General features: G+C 40.5%; 1 protein-coding gene across 1 annotated transcript in view; it reads right to left on the bottom strand.

The window, feature by feature from the left end:
* Positions 1-8,576: 8,576 nt before the first annotated feature.
* LOC117266070 (neural-cadherin) overlaps positions 8,577-15,679 on the bottom strand; it is a 176,120-nt gene continuing 169,017 nt past the window's right edge. The window contains exon 34 of the mRNA XM_033641015.2: positions 8,577-15,122. Coding sequence (XP_033496906.2) covers positions 14,445-15,122 — 678 coding nt within the window. The 3' untranslated portion in view covers positions 8,577-14,444. The remainder of the gene's footprint in view (positions 15,123-15,679) is intronic.

Here is a 15,679-nt window from a genome sequence, read left to right as displayed (position 1 = left end):
TGTCGAAAAATATCATAGTATAGTATGTCAAAAAAGTCATAGTATAGGATGTCAAAAAATGTTACAGTATAGTGTGTCGAAAAAGTCATCGTATAATATGTCAAAAAAAGTCATAGTATAGGATGTCAAAAATTGTCATAGTATAGCATGGATCGATCGTTCGTCGTTGTCCTCCGCTTATCCGTGTCCGGGTCGCGGGGGCAGCAGCCTCAGCAAAGAAGCCCAGACAGTCCTCTCCCCCGCCACTTCCGTCAGCTCTTCCGCGGGAACCCCGAGGCGTTCCCAGGCCAGCCGGGCGATGTAGTCCCTCTAGCGTGTTCTGGGGCGGCCCCAAGGTCTCCTCCCGGTTGGACATGCCCGAAACACCTCCCAAGGGAGGCGTCCGGAAGGCATCCTTACCAGATGCCCGAACCACCTCAACTGTCTCCTCTCGATGTGGAGGAGCAGCGGCTCTACTCTGAGTCCCTCCCGGATGTCCGAGCTCCTCACCCTATCTCTAAGGCTGAGCCCAGCCACCCTGCGGAGGAAACTCATTTCGGCTGTTTGTACTCGCGATCTCGTTCTTTCGGTCACTACCCAGAGCTCATGACCATAGGTGAGGGCTGGAACGTAGATCGACCGGTAAATCGAGAACTTCGCTTTCTGGCTAAGCTCCCTTTTCACCACAATGGACCGTAATGTATAGTATTTCAAAAAATGTCATAGAATAGCATGTCGAAAAATGTCATAGTATAGTTTGCTGGAAAATATTAATAATGTCATGGTATAGCATGTCGAAAAAACTGAAAAATCGTAATAGTATAGTATGTCAAAAAAATGTCATAGTATAGTATGTTGACAAAACTATGTCATAGTATAATATGTTGAAAAAACAGAAAAACGTCATAGTATAGTATGTTGAAAAAACTGTTAATAATGACATAGTGTAGCATGTTGAATTTTAAAAAAACAAAGCATCATAGTATAGTATGCCAAAAAATGTCATAGTATAGTATGTCAAAAAATGTCATAGCATAGCATGCCGAAAAATGCCATAGTATAGTATGTTGAAAAATATTAATAACGTCATAGTATAGCATGTCAAAAAAACTGAAAAAACGTTATGTATACTATGTCGAAAAAATGTCATAGCATAGCATGTCGAAAAATGCCATAGTATAGTATGTTGAAAAATATTAATAACGTCATAGTATAGCATGTCAAAAAAAAACTGAAAAAAACTTCATAGGTCAGTATGTCGAAAAAACCGACAAAGTTGTCATAATATAGCATGTCAACAAAAATGAGAAAAACGTCATAGTATGTTGAAAAATGTCATCGTATAATGTCAAAAAAACTCAAAAAAATGTCATAGTATAGCTTGCCGGAAAAAACTGAAAAAAATGTCATAGTATAGCATGTTGAAAAAAAACTGAAAAACGTAATGTATAATATGTCGAAAAAATGTCATAACATAGCATGTCAAAAAAAAAAAAAAAAAACGTCATAGGTTAGTATGTCGAAAAAACTGGAAAAAAAATGTCATGGCATAGCATGTCGAAAAAACTGTTAACAATGTCATAGTATAGCATGTCGAATTATTATTTTTTTAAAAAAGTCAGAGTATAGTATGTTGAAAAAATATCATAGTATAACATGTTGTAAAAACTGAAGAAACCGTCATAGTATAGCATGTTGAAAAATGTCAGATTGTTAATGTCATCGTATAGCATGTTGAAAAAAATTGTAATAGTACAGTATGTCGAAAAAACTGAAAATAAAAACGTCTTAACATAATATGTTGAAAAAATGTCATATTATAGCATGTCGAAAAATGTCAAATTGTTAATAATGTCATCATATAGAATGTTGAAAAAATTGAAGGAAAAAAACATAATAGTATAGCATGTCGAAAAATGTCATAGTATAGTATGTTGAAAAATATTAATAACGTCATAGTATAGCATGTTGAAAAAACGTAATGTGTAGTATGTCGAAAAAATGTCATAGTACAGTATGTTGAAAAATATTAATGATGTCATGGTATAGCATGTCGAAAAAACTGAAAAAACGTAATAGTATAGTATGTCAAAAAATGTCATAGTATAGTATGTTGAAAAATATTAATAATGTCATGGTATAGCATGTTGAAAAAACTGAAAAAAACGTAATAGTATAGTATGTCAAAAAAATGTCATAGTATAGTATGGCGAAAAAACTGAAAAAAACAAACAAAAAAAGGTCATAGTATAGCATGTCGAAAAAACTGTTAACAATGTCAGAGTATAGTATGTTGAAAAAAACCCCAGTCAAAGTATAGTTTGTCGAAAAAATATCATAGTATAGCATGTTGAAAAATATTAATAATGTCATGGTATAGCATGTTGAAAAAACTGAAAAAACGTAGTAGTATAGTTTGTCAAAAAAATGTCATAGTATAGTATGTTGAAAAATATTAATAATGTCATGGTATAGCATGTTGAAAAAACTGAAGAAAAAAAAGTCATAGTATAGCATGTCGAAAAATGTCAAATTGTTAATAATGTCATTGTATAGAATGTCGAAAAAAACTGAAAAAATTGTAATAGTATAGTATGTCGAAAAAGCTGAAAAAAGTCATAGCATAATATGTTGAAAAAATGTCATAGTATAGCATGTCGAAAATTTTTAAATTGTTAATAACATCATCGTATAGAATGTCGAAAAAACTGAAAGAAACGTAATAGTATAGTATGACGAAAAAACTTAAGAAAAAAATGTCAAAGTATAGTATGTCGAAAAAACTGTTAATAACGTCAGAGTATAGCAAAACTGAAAAAAATGTCATAGATAAAGCCTTTTGTCACAATGGATGCCGGCATGATAGGTCATCCACCACCTCAGCAGAACCCAGAAACGCCACACTGCTGAATATACATAATCTTACAGATGTCAGCCAGTCTATTTCTAAATGTTCCCATCTCTGGAGTCATCTCCTTGGTGGTGTAATCACAAAGGAGCTTCACCTTCAGTGATACGTTTACATTTTTTTTAACTCATATCCAGCTGGCTGTTCAGTCACACTGTCAGCCAAGGATTGCAGCGATTCTTTGCTTTGACCTTTGCAGCTGGGGGAGAATGTTTTCTTCAGCTTCCTTGCAGCACGATGGATCAGCTGTTTGGCATACTGTTCAGCCAACAGTGCCCGACATGTAAAAGGTCAGGTTGGGCACCTCTTTGGGTTCTGTGCTTTTATTTGCAGCAAACGTTCTCCACCCGAGGTTCATATCTGAACGGATCAGATCACATGTACTTCTGAGCGACTTTTCTATGAATGAAGTCAACTCTGTTGTGGTGAAGAGGAATAACACTGCTGTGATAGTTTCCTCGCTGCAGTGACAGACAGCAGCTCTCAGGTCAGTGTGACACAGAGAAAACTAACACACCTCCAGCATGTGTCAAGAAAAACACTCCAGTGTTAATGAGACACAAGATGTGATGGAAATGTTATTCAGGAGCTCATTTAGAGTCAGACACACATACACACACTCACACTCAAAGAGAGTCATGACTGTGGGCTGCAGCAACACTAAACCCCTGAGCTTGCCTGAGAAGGACTAAATGCACAAAGCTGCTATTTTTAAATATCCCATGGAGAGAGACTCTCACTGCAGCCTGTTCTATTTTGTTGTGAAAATGTGGGCGTGCAGCCTCGTTCTGTGGACGATAAACCAGGTGCAGACTTCCATCTGTGTCACCGCTGATGAGGAAATACAGCGAGTGCTGGACGGAGCAGTGAGTGACAACAACCCCGCCCACATTTAACAGGACTGTTTTTGCATGGAGAAGCAGCGTTTAGTTTTTATGCTCCACATATCTGGAACGAACTCCCAGAAAACTGCAGGTCTGCTGTAACTCCTAGTTCTTTTGAATAAAGGCTGAAGACTTTTCTTTTTGCGGCTGCCTTTTATTACATCGAATATTTATTCATTTCTTAAACTTATTTTCTATTATTACTCCTGTCTTATATTTTAACCTTTTATTTTATCTTTATTTTTTACTTTTTTTAATGAACTGTTTTTAAAAGTCCTTTTGAAACGTATTCTTTTGCATCTTGTCGAGATGCTTTTGATGTTTTATGTATGTGATGTTTTGTGTTATGTATGAACACTTTGAATTGCTTTGTTGCTGAAATGTGTTGTATAATTTGCCTGTGCCTGGTGGCATTCACATGTACAAGTGTGTGTGTGTGTGTGTGTGTGTGTGTGTGTGTGTGTGTGACATATATAGGGTATTCTGACAGGGGCCTCCCTCCGTATACATGCACCCCCCTGTAGAGTGAGTGTATTGTGTCGGCCTGGGAAAGCGTGGTTACACTGCAGCCTGTTTCGCTGCTGCACACTGCTGCCCTCTCACTCAGCACTGGACTTGTTGTTCCCATTTGTCACTTAGACACAAACATGTGAGAAAACAGGGTCCAGACTTAAAAATAAGACTTCTTTTTAAGTCCTCTGTATTTCAACTTTGAGCAGAACTGTGTCGTCACAACAACACATTCAGCTTTATCTGAGACACACTGAGGGGCTGCCGTCCTGTTATAGAGGTCAAAGACAATAAAGGACAACCAGACACAAGCTGCTGCAACCCCCAACACACACACACACACACACACACACACACACACACTCGAGGACCCTCACCCCCAAACTGAAGTACATGTCTTAATCTCACTCTGACATTAACCCTTACAGGTCTGAACCTCAGACAGCTCCTTACGGAGAAGTGAGGACAAAATGTCTCTGTCAGCATTTATATCTGGTCCTCACAAAGACACAAGTATACGAACACACACACACACACACACACACACACAGCTGCATCAGAGCATGATAACCTCCATTCATTGTTTGTAACAAAGCATATGCTTCATGTCAACTCAATGTCTGTGTTTTTAGGGGGTAGGGGGTCAGAGGTCATTTTCCCAGCAAACACTAACTCAGTTAAAAAAAGTTTTTAAGGCTACATTTACACTGCAGGACTGCACATACATGTGCATTCATGTTTGCATGTACAGTGGCTGCAAAAGTTTGGGCACCCCGGGTTAAAATTTGATTTACTGTGAACAGTTAAGTGAGGAGAAGATTAACTGATCTCCAAAAGGCATGAAGTTAAAGAAAACTTTCTGAGAGAGCTGCTCGTAGGATTGTTAGAAAGGCAAATCAAAACCCCTGTTTGACTGCAAAAGACCTGCAGGAAGATTTATCAGACTCTGGAGTGGTGGTGCACTGTTCTACTGTGCAGACACACCTGGACAAATATGACCTTCATGGAAGAGTCATCAGAAGAAAACCTTTCCTGTGTCCTCACCACAAAATGCAGCGTCAGAAGTTCGCAAAGGAACATCGAAACAAGCCTGATGCTTTTTGGAAACAAGTCCTGTGGACTGATGAAGGTAAAATAGATGGATCATGCAGCCACAAAGAAAGAAAGAACGAAAAAGAAAAGTGAGAAAGACTTTAGGGAATCACCTCTTTTTTTAAATCATTACTTGATTAATTGAGGTTTTTATTTTGCACACTGTATGAGCAGCGGTGTGTTTGTAGTTTTTTTTAGCATGTTGAAATTTGAAAATTGAGCCAAAACCATTTAAAATGCATATATTCTTGTGTAATATCAGAGTTCAACACATGGTGGCAGTGTTGCCTCACAAGAAAATATAAAAACTTTGTAAACTTCTGTTGGAATTTGATCAGGTTCAGACAAACCTTCAGACTTTGCTGTGGGACTTTTAGAAACACAACCCTCATAGCCAAACAGCACATATTGCTGCAGTGGAAGAGCCCAAACCCTGACACAACTTCTTGGTTAAAGGATTTAATGTCTTTTCTCCACCTAGAAAAAATTAAGTACAGTCAGAGGGTCTGTGAGAAGATTCCACAGGACTTGGGAGCCCTTTCTCCCTTATATTAACCTAACCTAACTCTGATAGACAGTTCATTTGTTCAGTAACTCTTCTTATCCCCTCATTCTCACTTTTAATTTTTATTCCTATTTTTTTTATTTAATTTTATCTTATTTACTTAGTTATTCTCTTCTTCATCATCTCCTCTGGCACTCACAACAGTGTGATTTGTACCCACAAGGACATTTCTTTGGAGGGTGATTTCGAGGTGACTGGTTCATAATGTGTTGTTTCTGTTTTTGTCTATGGGATGAAAAATTCACATTTGAGAAAAATCTCAGACTTCTGTTTTACAGTGAGTACCTGCACTGTGTAATACTTGCTTTGAAGTCTGTTTAATAAACATACTTTTTAAAAAAAAAAGAAGGTACGAAGAAAAAGGGCTTGAGTCTCTATGGTCTCGTGCTCCTTTCTGGCTTCTCCCTGAACTTCAGGTGGACTTAACCTTACCTGATCAGAACAGAAACTGTACATGTAAAGATGCTGATAGGTGCTCACATCAATTTAAGAAAGAGTGAATCTTTATCTTTGCTGATGGGTCAAAGGTCCCGAGCTGTGGGAAATATTCAGGTCCAGCAGAGCATCCTTACTTCTGACAACATGTGTGTTTGTTCTGCTGAGCTATCAGCAGCTGTATGGGCTTTGAGGTGGATAGAGGCCGTCAAACCCCAAGAGTGTTGGTTGTTTGGATCCTGCTGTTGCCCTTGTAACAGAGTTTGTGTTGTATGTAATTCCACTTGCCATTATTGCTATAATGTGATAGTCTTGCACTTGTGTAGTTATGTCGTTAACTGTACCTGTGTTACTGGCTCAAGGGCGCCCTCTCTCAGAGGTGGTAGGTAGATGCCACTGCAGGCGTTAAACATTGAGACGTGCTCGATTATTGTGTATTAATGTCTTTTTAAGTGATAAAATGTCCGGCATAATGCACTTTATGAAATCACTTGCTGGCCTCTGTGCTAAAATAACGTGCTGTTCTTCTGTAGCGTGCTGTGTGTGAGCTGCCTGTAACGAGCCAGCTGTATGACTGACCAGTACATATCCTGTTCCTGTTCTGGAATAAATGGGGGTGTAAAAAAGACGACAAGCCTCCTCATTATTGTCCACACAGCGCAGATTGCAAGGGTGGCTTACCAGCAGTTACAGCGAGGCCTAACTGAGGTCAGTTACACCCTGTTAGCTTTGAGAGGTGGACTGTCATGGGCCCGTCCTGATCTGCTCCTTGAGGTCTTGTGCAGCTTGTTAAGATTTGAGAAAATGGACTGATGAGTCGGCTTTCTGTGGGTCCAGACACTCAGGGCTAGAGGGAAATGAAATATCTGATAAAGTGGCTCGAGTGTCCAAACAGGAAAGCGTGAATGATTAAGCCTTGCTTTGCAAAGAAAAACTGGAGCTTCAGTGGCAAAAAGAGTGGAGAGAAGAGCGAAGGGCGGACAGCACTTTTCTTTGTAGCCCTGTGTTAAGAAGAAAAGATGGCTGATAGATCTGGAAGAAGGGGTGATGCTGTTTTAACAAGGCTGACACTGGGGCCTTGTGGTTTAGCCACTGATTTAAAAGTCACAGGCAAACATTGAGACGGTTTGTGTCAGTGTGGAGAATCAGAAACAGTCCAACATGTGTTCACCTGGGACAAACACAGAAATGAAAGGCGGCAGTTGTTCAGGGAGCTGTCAGATCTTTCTCCTTCAAATCTATTTTAGTGTCTGAAGTGGAGTTTGTACTTACTGGGAGAGCAGTCCTGAAATTTCTCCATGCTTCTGGACTTTATATAAAAATATAGGGTGAATAGTAAAGTCTTGCCTGCGGAGGGCAGCATTACGCTGTGTTATTAGTGCCTGCTGGACCCTCAGGAGAAGAAGAAGGACATTTATTGGTCAGCCAGTGTTCCAATGGTCCTAATTCAAACTACATACAGTATGTGTCATTTACTAAAAACAAACAAACAAAAAGACCTTATATAAGACTTATAATAACCTTTAATACGTCTTACCTTGTTTTGTTAGCTGCTGTTTCAGAGGTCAAAGAGAAACTTATAATCACTAACAATATTTAGACCAACATGGATGAAAGCCCTAAACATGCACAGAATAAAACGGACCTTTAATCATCTGCATCACCATGGCAACAGGGCAGACTATCTGTTGAGGAAGACCACGATAACGATCGAAAGCTCCAGAACAGCTGCTAAACTGACCATGTGGTGAGGAAACTAAATGAGACGATGCAACTTCAGAAGTAACAAAATATTTTAACTAAGACTTCTGACGTGTTCACAGAGGGGCTTTATTGTTATTTTTTGAGTGCAAAGCATTATGGGAAAAAAGCATCCACTCATGATGCCACTTGCTACTTCACTACATCAAGAATTTAGTGAGATTTGTGAAGTGATTCCTCTACTGTTGATATGGCTGATTATAAACATGTTTACAACTCATGTTTACACATTTAAAACCCGTCTTCTCTTTTCTCGGCTGAAGACAGTCTGTACATGTTCTGTATGTGCCGAGTGTGAGGACAGTTAACAGTGACAGCTTTGTGTACAGATGTAGGAACTTTTGTATCTTTTAACGGCAGGTAGCGCATGTATCCAAGACAAATTTCCTTCCTTACATTTCTTCTTCTCTTCTTCTGAATCAGAAACTGAAACAGATCAAAGTTTTGGGGAAAAGCCATTTTTATTAAAAGTCATATACAAAAGGAATATTCCATGTTAGGTTGCTATAAAACGTCCATATGTACATCATATCATACAGATCAACACTGCTCACACACACACACACGCACACACACACACACACACACTTAACTGCTTTAAAAATACTGAATTTACACAAACATCAACAGATGTGTCACAGTACAGACACAACATCTGGAGCTTCACATCAGTTTAGAAAACGACACCTGTGTTGTTCCATTTGGATGCATAGCTTTGAGTACAATTCTTTTTTTATTCAGGTACCAGAAGAGAAATCAAACTGTTCGACTGCGAAGTGACAAACCTGGGAAACTCTTTTTCAGCGCGACAATCCCACGACCTCAGAGGCAAATATTCTTTTACTTGAACCTGAACATATTGAGACACTCACGACCTGAAGTGTAAATCAAAAACCTTTAAAACATCTGGATCTGTTTGTGTTGTCGGCTGAGGATTGAGTTACGCACGTAAAGACTTTATCAAATATCATATTAAACTCTCTGATTGTACTCTCTGCCTGCTCACGCTCAGGGACGCTCCCTCACTACACGCACATATAAAACTACATTCATCAGGCGGTGCAATGACAACATACGTAGCCGAGAGGTAGGCTGGGAACAGAGATTAAAGACTGTGGACACCACCCAACAAACTGCTGCTTCACATCTTCTTTCTTTAATATGGGAAGTTTCTAGAAGGAAAGTGTGTGTGCTGCTCAGCTGGGAGGTCTGAACCGACTTTTTGGTCCTCATCTCGCCTTCAGGAGACACGTGAACACTGAATCAAACTGGACGCTCTAACGCAGGTGAAGTGAAAAGTTTGCAGCTGAGGCAAAGACGTGCAGTCACAGAAGACGACTGAGTGAACACTGAATTAATTCAAGTTGAAATTAATCTGCAAGTTTAGATCTGGGAACAACAGAGAGTCACAGAGAGAGTCACAGCGACTCTTGTTACGGTGATTATTGTTAGTGTGTGTGTTATGTTGTGTTCGCACCAAACGTGATGTTAAGGTTCGTGTCACATTACAGTAAAATATTTGTGTTGACTCATTTCCTAGTCGTGAAATCACTGAACTGATGAATGAACTTCCGCCAGTACGTCCTCAGGGTCAAACATCCCCGGAGAATCTCAATACTCATTGGTTATTGCGGCACGAATTGGTCACTGAGGTTCAGATTTATTTAACTCCTATGAATATAACGTAAAATCGTGCTCCTCGCTTAATTTGCATCATTTGTCTATTTCGTGTCATTGGCGTTGCGTCCATCGTGTTTATCGCAACACTCAGTGGGAATTTGCGTCCAATCGTGTCTTTACATTGACTTTACACATAATCCAGTGCCCAGGTTGCTTTATTCGTACCTGAACAGGAATGCGTCTGTTACAGTTACAAATTATAATCAATCAGATTTGCTTCAAAATCTCTGCTCTTCACTTTGAACCTGGTGAAACAGTAATGATCATTACAGGTTGTTAAACTTATTAAATAGTTAGAAACCTTCCTAAGAATTCAGTGCTGGACAAAGAAGCATTATAGCCTAAATATTCTGCTTTAATGTGAATACATCTTTAACAAAATTGGATTTTTGTGTCCACACGTTGGCCCGTAGTTATCTCGTCTCACATAGCCGGGCCTGTCTCGGGCAGCTATCTGACCGCGTGCTCTCAGATCTGAACTTGCAGATGATTAAAACTTGCTTTGTGCTTCCTCAACAGTTTTGTCATTAATAAATCTCTACACATATTTGGCCTTCACTGATCTGTGGCGTTTAAAGCCAGCTGACCTCGTCTCTCTCTCTCACGGCCTTCCAGCTCACATTAATGTGATTTAGCTGCACGTCTGTGGCTCCTCCACCTGCCATGTGACGAGGACGCCGTCACACAAACAGACTCTGAGCCTCTGAGTGGCTTCACTTCTACAGTCAGCAGTCTGAACACAGAGCCGCAAACAAGCTGACCAACTAATAGAAACACTCAGTGTGACACTGTCCAGCACATTAAAGGGATAATTCAGATTTGAAGTGGGGCTGTATGAGGTACTTATCCACAGTCAGGGTGTCACATATAGTTGATGCCCCCAGTTTGGAGAAGGAGGTTGAAGTCCAGCACAGTTCAGCAAACAATATCAGTTTGATTGTATGCTATATTTATATTATTTTCACCACTTTACTGTTGCGCCAGACAGCTGGCTCCAGCGAGGAAGGTGTTAACAGCTTCAGTTCCTCATCTATACTCTCACTAAAGCAGAATTTATTTATACTTCTGCGTCGAATCAATGCAGTAACCTGACTTTGGCGAATCCAAACTAAAACTTTAAAGTGCCAAATTCACACAATGACACAAACAAGCTAACTGTTTGGGGCAGTAGTAGACCAGCAGCTCCTGTGTTCAGTGATGACAAATTACTGATTTTCTGAACAGAGTCTGGCTTTGAGGAGAGCGATATAACGGCAATCAATTTTCTGTCGGAAATCGCTGTCTGACGTGGACATAAAGCTGTGAAAATACTCTCAATATAGCACCCCCTTAATTGATCATGAGTTTTTTAGGTGGCTGAAACACATCTTGCTGTTGCCCCCGTCCACAGCTTTGCTTAGCCTCCATGTCAGACTCTAGCCTGCTTCTCCAAACCGGGGCGTGCCGACTGACATCTTCTGTATGTAATGTACTGACTATGGATGTGTTCCCTGTACAACCCTGCAGCAAAATATCCAAACTATCCCTTGAACATGGTGCACAACCAGCTGCAAGTGGACAGGAGCTTCTGGGAAGTTTCTACAAGGGAGTACAAAAATAATCTCATCTGAAAACTATCAAATCTTATTTTACATGTTGGAAACACTGAGAGGATAAAAAGTGTTTCACCTGGTGTCTTTTTTTTTTTTTTTTTTTTATACTGGCAAACAGATCCGTGTGTCCTGTGTGAGGACTCTGAATCATCCACTAGTGCAACAGGAAGGTAGAAAAGAGAAAATAAAAGCTGGTTCTTCTGTTTGTTGGAGGTTAATGTGTGGAAACATCGACAGCAGCGACATGAAAAGATCAATCTACAGAATACAGGTGAAAGAAAAGTTCGTCCTTCGGTGGATTTTCTTTGTGAAAATGAGTTTTTGTTTGTCGGGTTTGGTTTGTGTGGCTGGGGTCAAAGTTGGAACTGTCGGAGCGGAGATAAAAAGATTAAAATGCTACATTAAAATGCCCTTAGAGAAGAAATTTGAGTTCCCTTTGTGAGACTCACATCAAGGCCTTGATGTTGTTAGTGGTAACAAATGAACCAGAATCATTCTTACAGTCAACCTGACATAGCTTGATGGTATTTTGCCTCCAAAAACACAACAGTGACCTTTTACTCTGAAAGTCCTCGTTTCAAGAGAATAAAGCCAGCGACCCACAAACTGCCAACAAATTAAATAAACACAGCACACGCTGAGCTGCTTTAAAGGAAGAGGAGGAATAAATAAAGATGTTTCTGTGTAACGCTGGCACATGAACGCAAAAAACTTCTCTGTGTGCTTTGTTGTGTCGAGCGCCTGAACTCTCAGACCTCCGACTTCTTTGTTTTCTACATGAAGAAACATCCGGATCAGATGATGAAGCTGCAGCCCTGAAAGTTTCACCGCTTTACTGCCGCCATCGATCTCCACCTGGGAGCAGAGCTGCTGCGTTCACATCACGTTTACTGGAGGCTACTGAGCAGACGGGATGATTTCTGGTAGCGTTTATTGTTCTGAGGCCATTTTGAAACACAGAACAGGGAGACGATCTGCGTCCTTGTGTGCAGGATACTAACATGTTTGACTTTGGCAAGACAGACTTTGGAAAATATTTTGTTGCTCCATAAATCCTTCAGGTAATTTTTCAAGTAAATATACGACTCACCTGTGAGGATGTGCTCTTTATGTTGTCTTATATGATGATAAATATCTTTAGGATACAGAAACGAGACATTTTAAGACGGACTGTGGCTTGTGGGTCTGTTGTAATCTGCATTTTACATTTGTTTCTGACATTCAAGAGACAGAGAATCAAGAAAACACTTGGCGGATTGATAGATAATGAATTAATACGCGTATTAAACTACATACATACTGCTGCAGCCACAGAGGGGACAGTGAAGTAATCTACGGACACAATCTGCCCAAAGATTCAAAGCCTTCAGAGTGTGTAGGATTTTAACATTTTCAATTTTAGCAACTCTAAAATTATTTGACAACCAGTCAACCGAAAAATAGTTGGCAACTATTTTGTTATTCCATAAATGATTCGAGAAATTTTCAGAGGAAAAATACTAAAGCGGATTTGCTCTTTTCTTTGTCTTGTGTGATGATAAATATATTTAGGACATGAACACGGCATTTTAAGGCTGGACCCCGGCCTGTGGGACTGTTGTAATCTGCTTTTACACATATTTCTGACATTCAAGAGACAGTTAATCGAGAAAATACTTGGCAGATTAATAGAGAATGTAAATAATAGTTAGTTGTGGCTGTAAAGTATATCAGACAAACTGTTACAGCCACAGAGGGAGTTTGGTGTTTGCACAAACTGGTTCACATCCAAAATGCGTGAAATATATTCTGAATAAATAAAAACACCATTGATGAGAACTCTTAAAGGTTTAGAAACTCTTAACTTTGAGTGTGAACCAGTTTGTTTCTGTCAAGAAATTGATTTTTCAACAAACTAAACTGGTGCCGACAGAATATTTTCAGCTTCACAGTTTTTAAATGTGTTTGTTTTACTCACATCACAGCGTCTCTAATGCAGCTTCCTGTTTGAGACTTACAGGTTGAACTGCTGGTCTCACCTCTAATCAGGAGCAGCAGCCAATCAGGACTCAGAGCTGTGAGGTGGGTCTGGTGCAGCCAATCAGAGTTTAAGGCCCAGTTGAAGCAGAAAACAAGGCTGCGTTCAGCCCCAGCAAAACGTTTATTTAAAGGGGTTTTATTTGCATGGACAACACATTTACGTTGCCAAAGCAAGGGTGAAAAAAAGGAAAATGATATATACTGTAATTGTTGCTGAGGCTGAACGCAGCCCTGATGTTTCAGACAAATCTAATGTTTCCAAAATGTTGACAAATTTAAATTTGTAATTTAGACTTGCACCAACTTTCTGACGTTCATTTCTATTTTCTGTCTTGTGTGTTCCTCCTCCTCATGTCTCCTCTGTGCCTCCTTCTGTTCTAATGAATGCACTGTGTTTATCTCGCTGCTGTAACTCCTCCCCAACCTGAACTTTAATCTGAGGTTTAATCAGCCAAAAGAACAGAAAATATCTCTGTGTTTTGACCGGTGTGGACGGAGAGCTGCAGAACTGACCTTTACCAAATGGCACAAACTTTGGAGATAAATAAAAAGCGATCATATTCAGACTATAATTTAAGGTTTATTTTGAGTTTACTTTTTGAGGACGAGCAGAATATCGGCTAAAATAAGAGCATTAAAGTGTGTCCTGCATTATGACCTGTCTTTTCTGTCTGTCTGCAGATGTCAAAATGTCCATGATGTATATTTATTAATAAATATATGTTTAAACAAATGACCACCAACAATATTTAATTATATTTGTGCTGCAGGGCTCCCTCTCTGGTAAATCTGGCCTTGATAATAAGGCTGGGTGATTTTTTTATTTATAAAAGTCAATTATTGATTAAATTATTATAAAATGTTTAAAACAAGAGCATCAATATGATCATTTCATTTATGTCAGACACATATTTACTGTTGTGATATTGTTCTGAGACTGTTTTTGTTTTTGGTTTCAAATTGGACGTGAACGCAGCACTTAGCTCCTCCCACTCTGCATTAACTCTGTGTAGCGCCCCCTAGTGGTGATGAGGCAGGGGGTCGTGGCTGTGGCTCCTCTGTATGTATGCCACTGCGTCCCTGTATGTGAGCGCCAGCTGGGGCCGGTCGTACATCTCGCTCAGCGCCTGGAACTTGGGGCCCCACCGCGACAGCGTGTCGTAAACAAACCCTCCTTCGTCTTCTTCCTCCTCCTCCTCCTCCTCCTCCTCATCACCAGGGGCGGTGACAATGTTTCTACGTGACGCGGCTGACCCCAGTGAGCTGAGGCTTCCTGCTGATGACCCCGAGCCCTCCACACACCAGACGTGGTAGGCGTCCGGTGGCAGCGCCTCGCCGTCGTTGTCTGCCTCCCAGATGATTCGCGCCACGTAGCTTTTAAAGTCCACGTGAGAGTGCGACCCCGATGGGGCGTCCACATAACCGTCGCCTGCCTCTGTGTCCCTGCCTACGTTAGTGGTGAAGTTAGCGTAGGTGGTGTCGCTGGTGTAGCCGTTGGTGGTGGCGTGTTGATAGTGGTGGTGGTGATGATGCGGGATGCTGAGGTAGGGAGCACCTGAGCTGCAGGAGGAGCCGGACGGGTGAACTTCCTCCTGGGAGCCGGGTGAGGATTTGATGAGCGGGGCGGTGGTGCAGGACGAGGACTGGGACAAACTGGAGCACAGCGGACGCTTCAACTCTGTGATGTCATATCCGTTCTGGAAGAGAGGAAGGAAAGTGGACGCACAGTTAGAGGTATCGACCCTCAGTAGCTAAAGAGGTGACACACACATGCAGGGCTCCACATTGAGGCTCGTCTGCTTGTCAGGGTAGGGCTGAGTGACGTGGACAAAAACTCACATCTTTGTATTTTCAGGCTGATCCACGGCTAAAGTCCCCTGTTATTTCTGCTGCATGTGTTTTCCCACAGCAGGGCAGGTAGAAAAAGTTCACCTGTTGGAGATGAGCTGTTTACAGAGGTGCAGGAAGAGCCTGTTGTCTGCAGCTCTTCATTAACATCTCACTGTGGCTGTTTCTGATTTCACTCTTCCCCCCGGCTGTATTATCAGACGTCTTTATTGAAGAAAAGCTGCTAACAAAGTTTCGCTAATTCAGCGATAAACATTTCATTTCCTGTAGATTCTTCACAGTAAAAGTCCCCTGTTATTTTGTTATGTAAAAACTTTTATTGTGAAGCAGCAAAGTAAGGAAATGTTGAGTTTTAGAGCAGCAACTTCACTCAACTTTTAATGCTGCTGATAGCAAACATGAAACA

This window comes from Epinephelus lanceolatus, chromosome 10, assembly GCF_041903045.1.
Source record: "Epinephelus lanceolatus isolate andai-2023 chromosome 10, ASM4190304v1, whole genome shotgun sequence".
In the NCBI taxonomy this organism is placed as follows: Eukaryota; Metazoa; Chordata; class Actinopteri; order Perciformes; family Serranidae; genus Epinephelus; species Epinephelus lanceolatus.
This window is presented reverse-complemented; position numbering and strand designations above follow the sequence as displayed.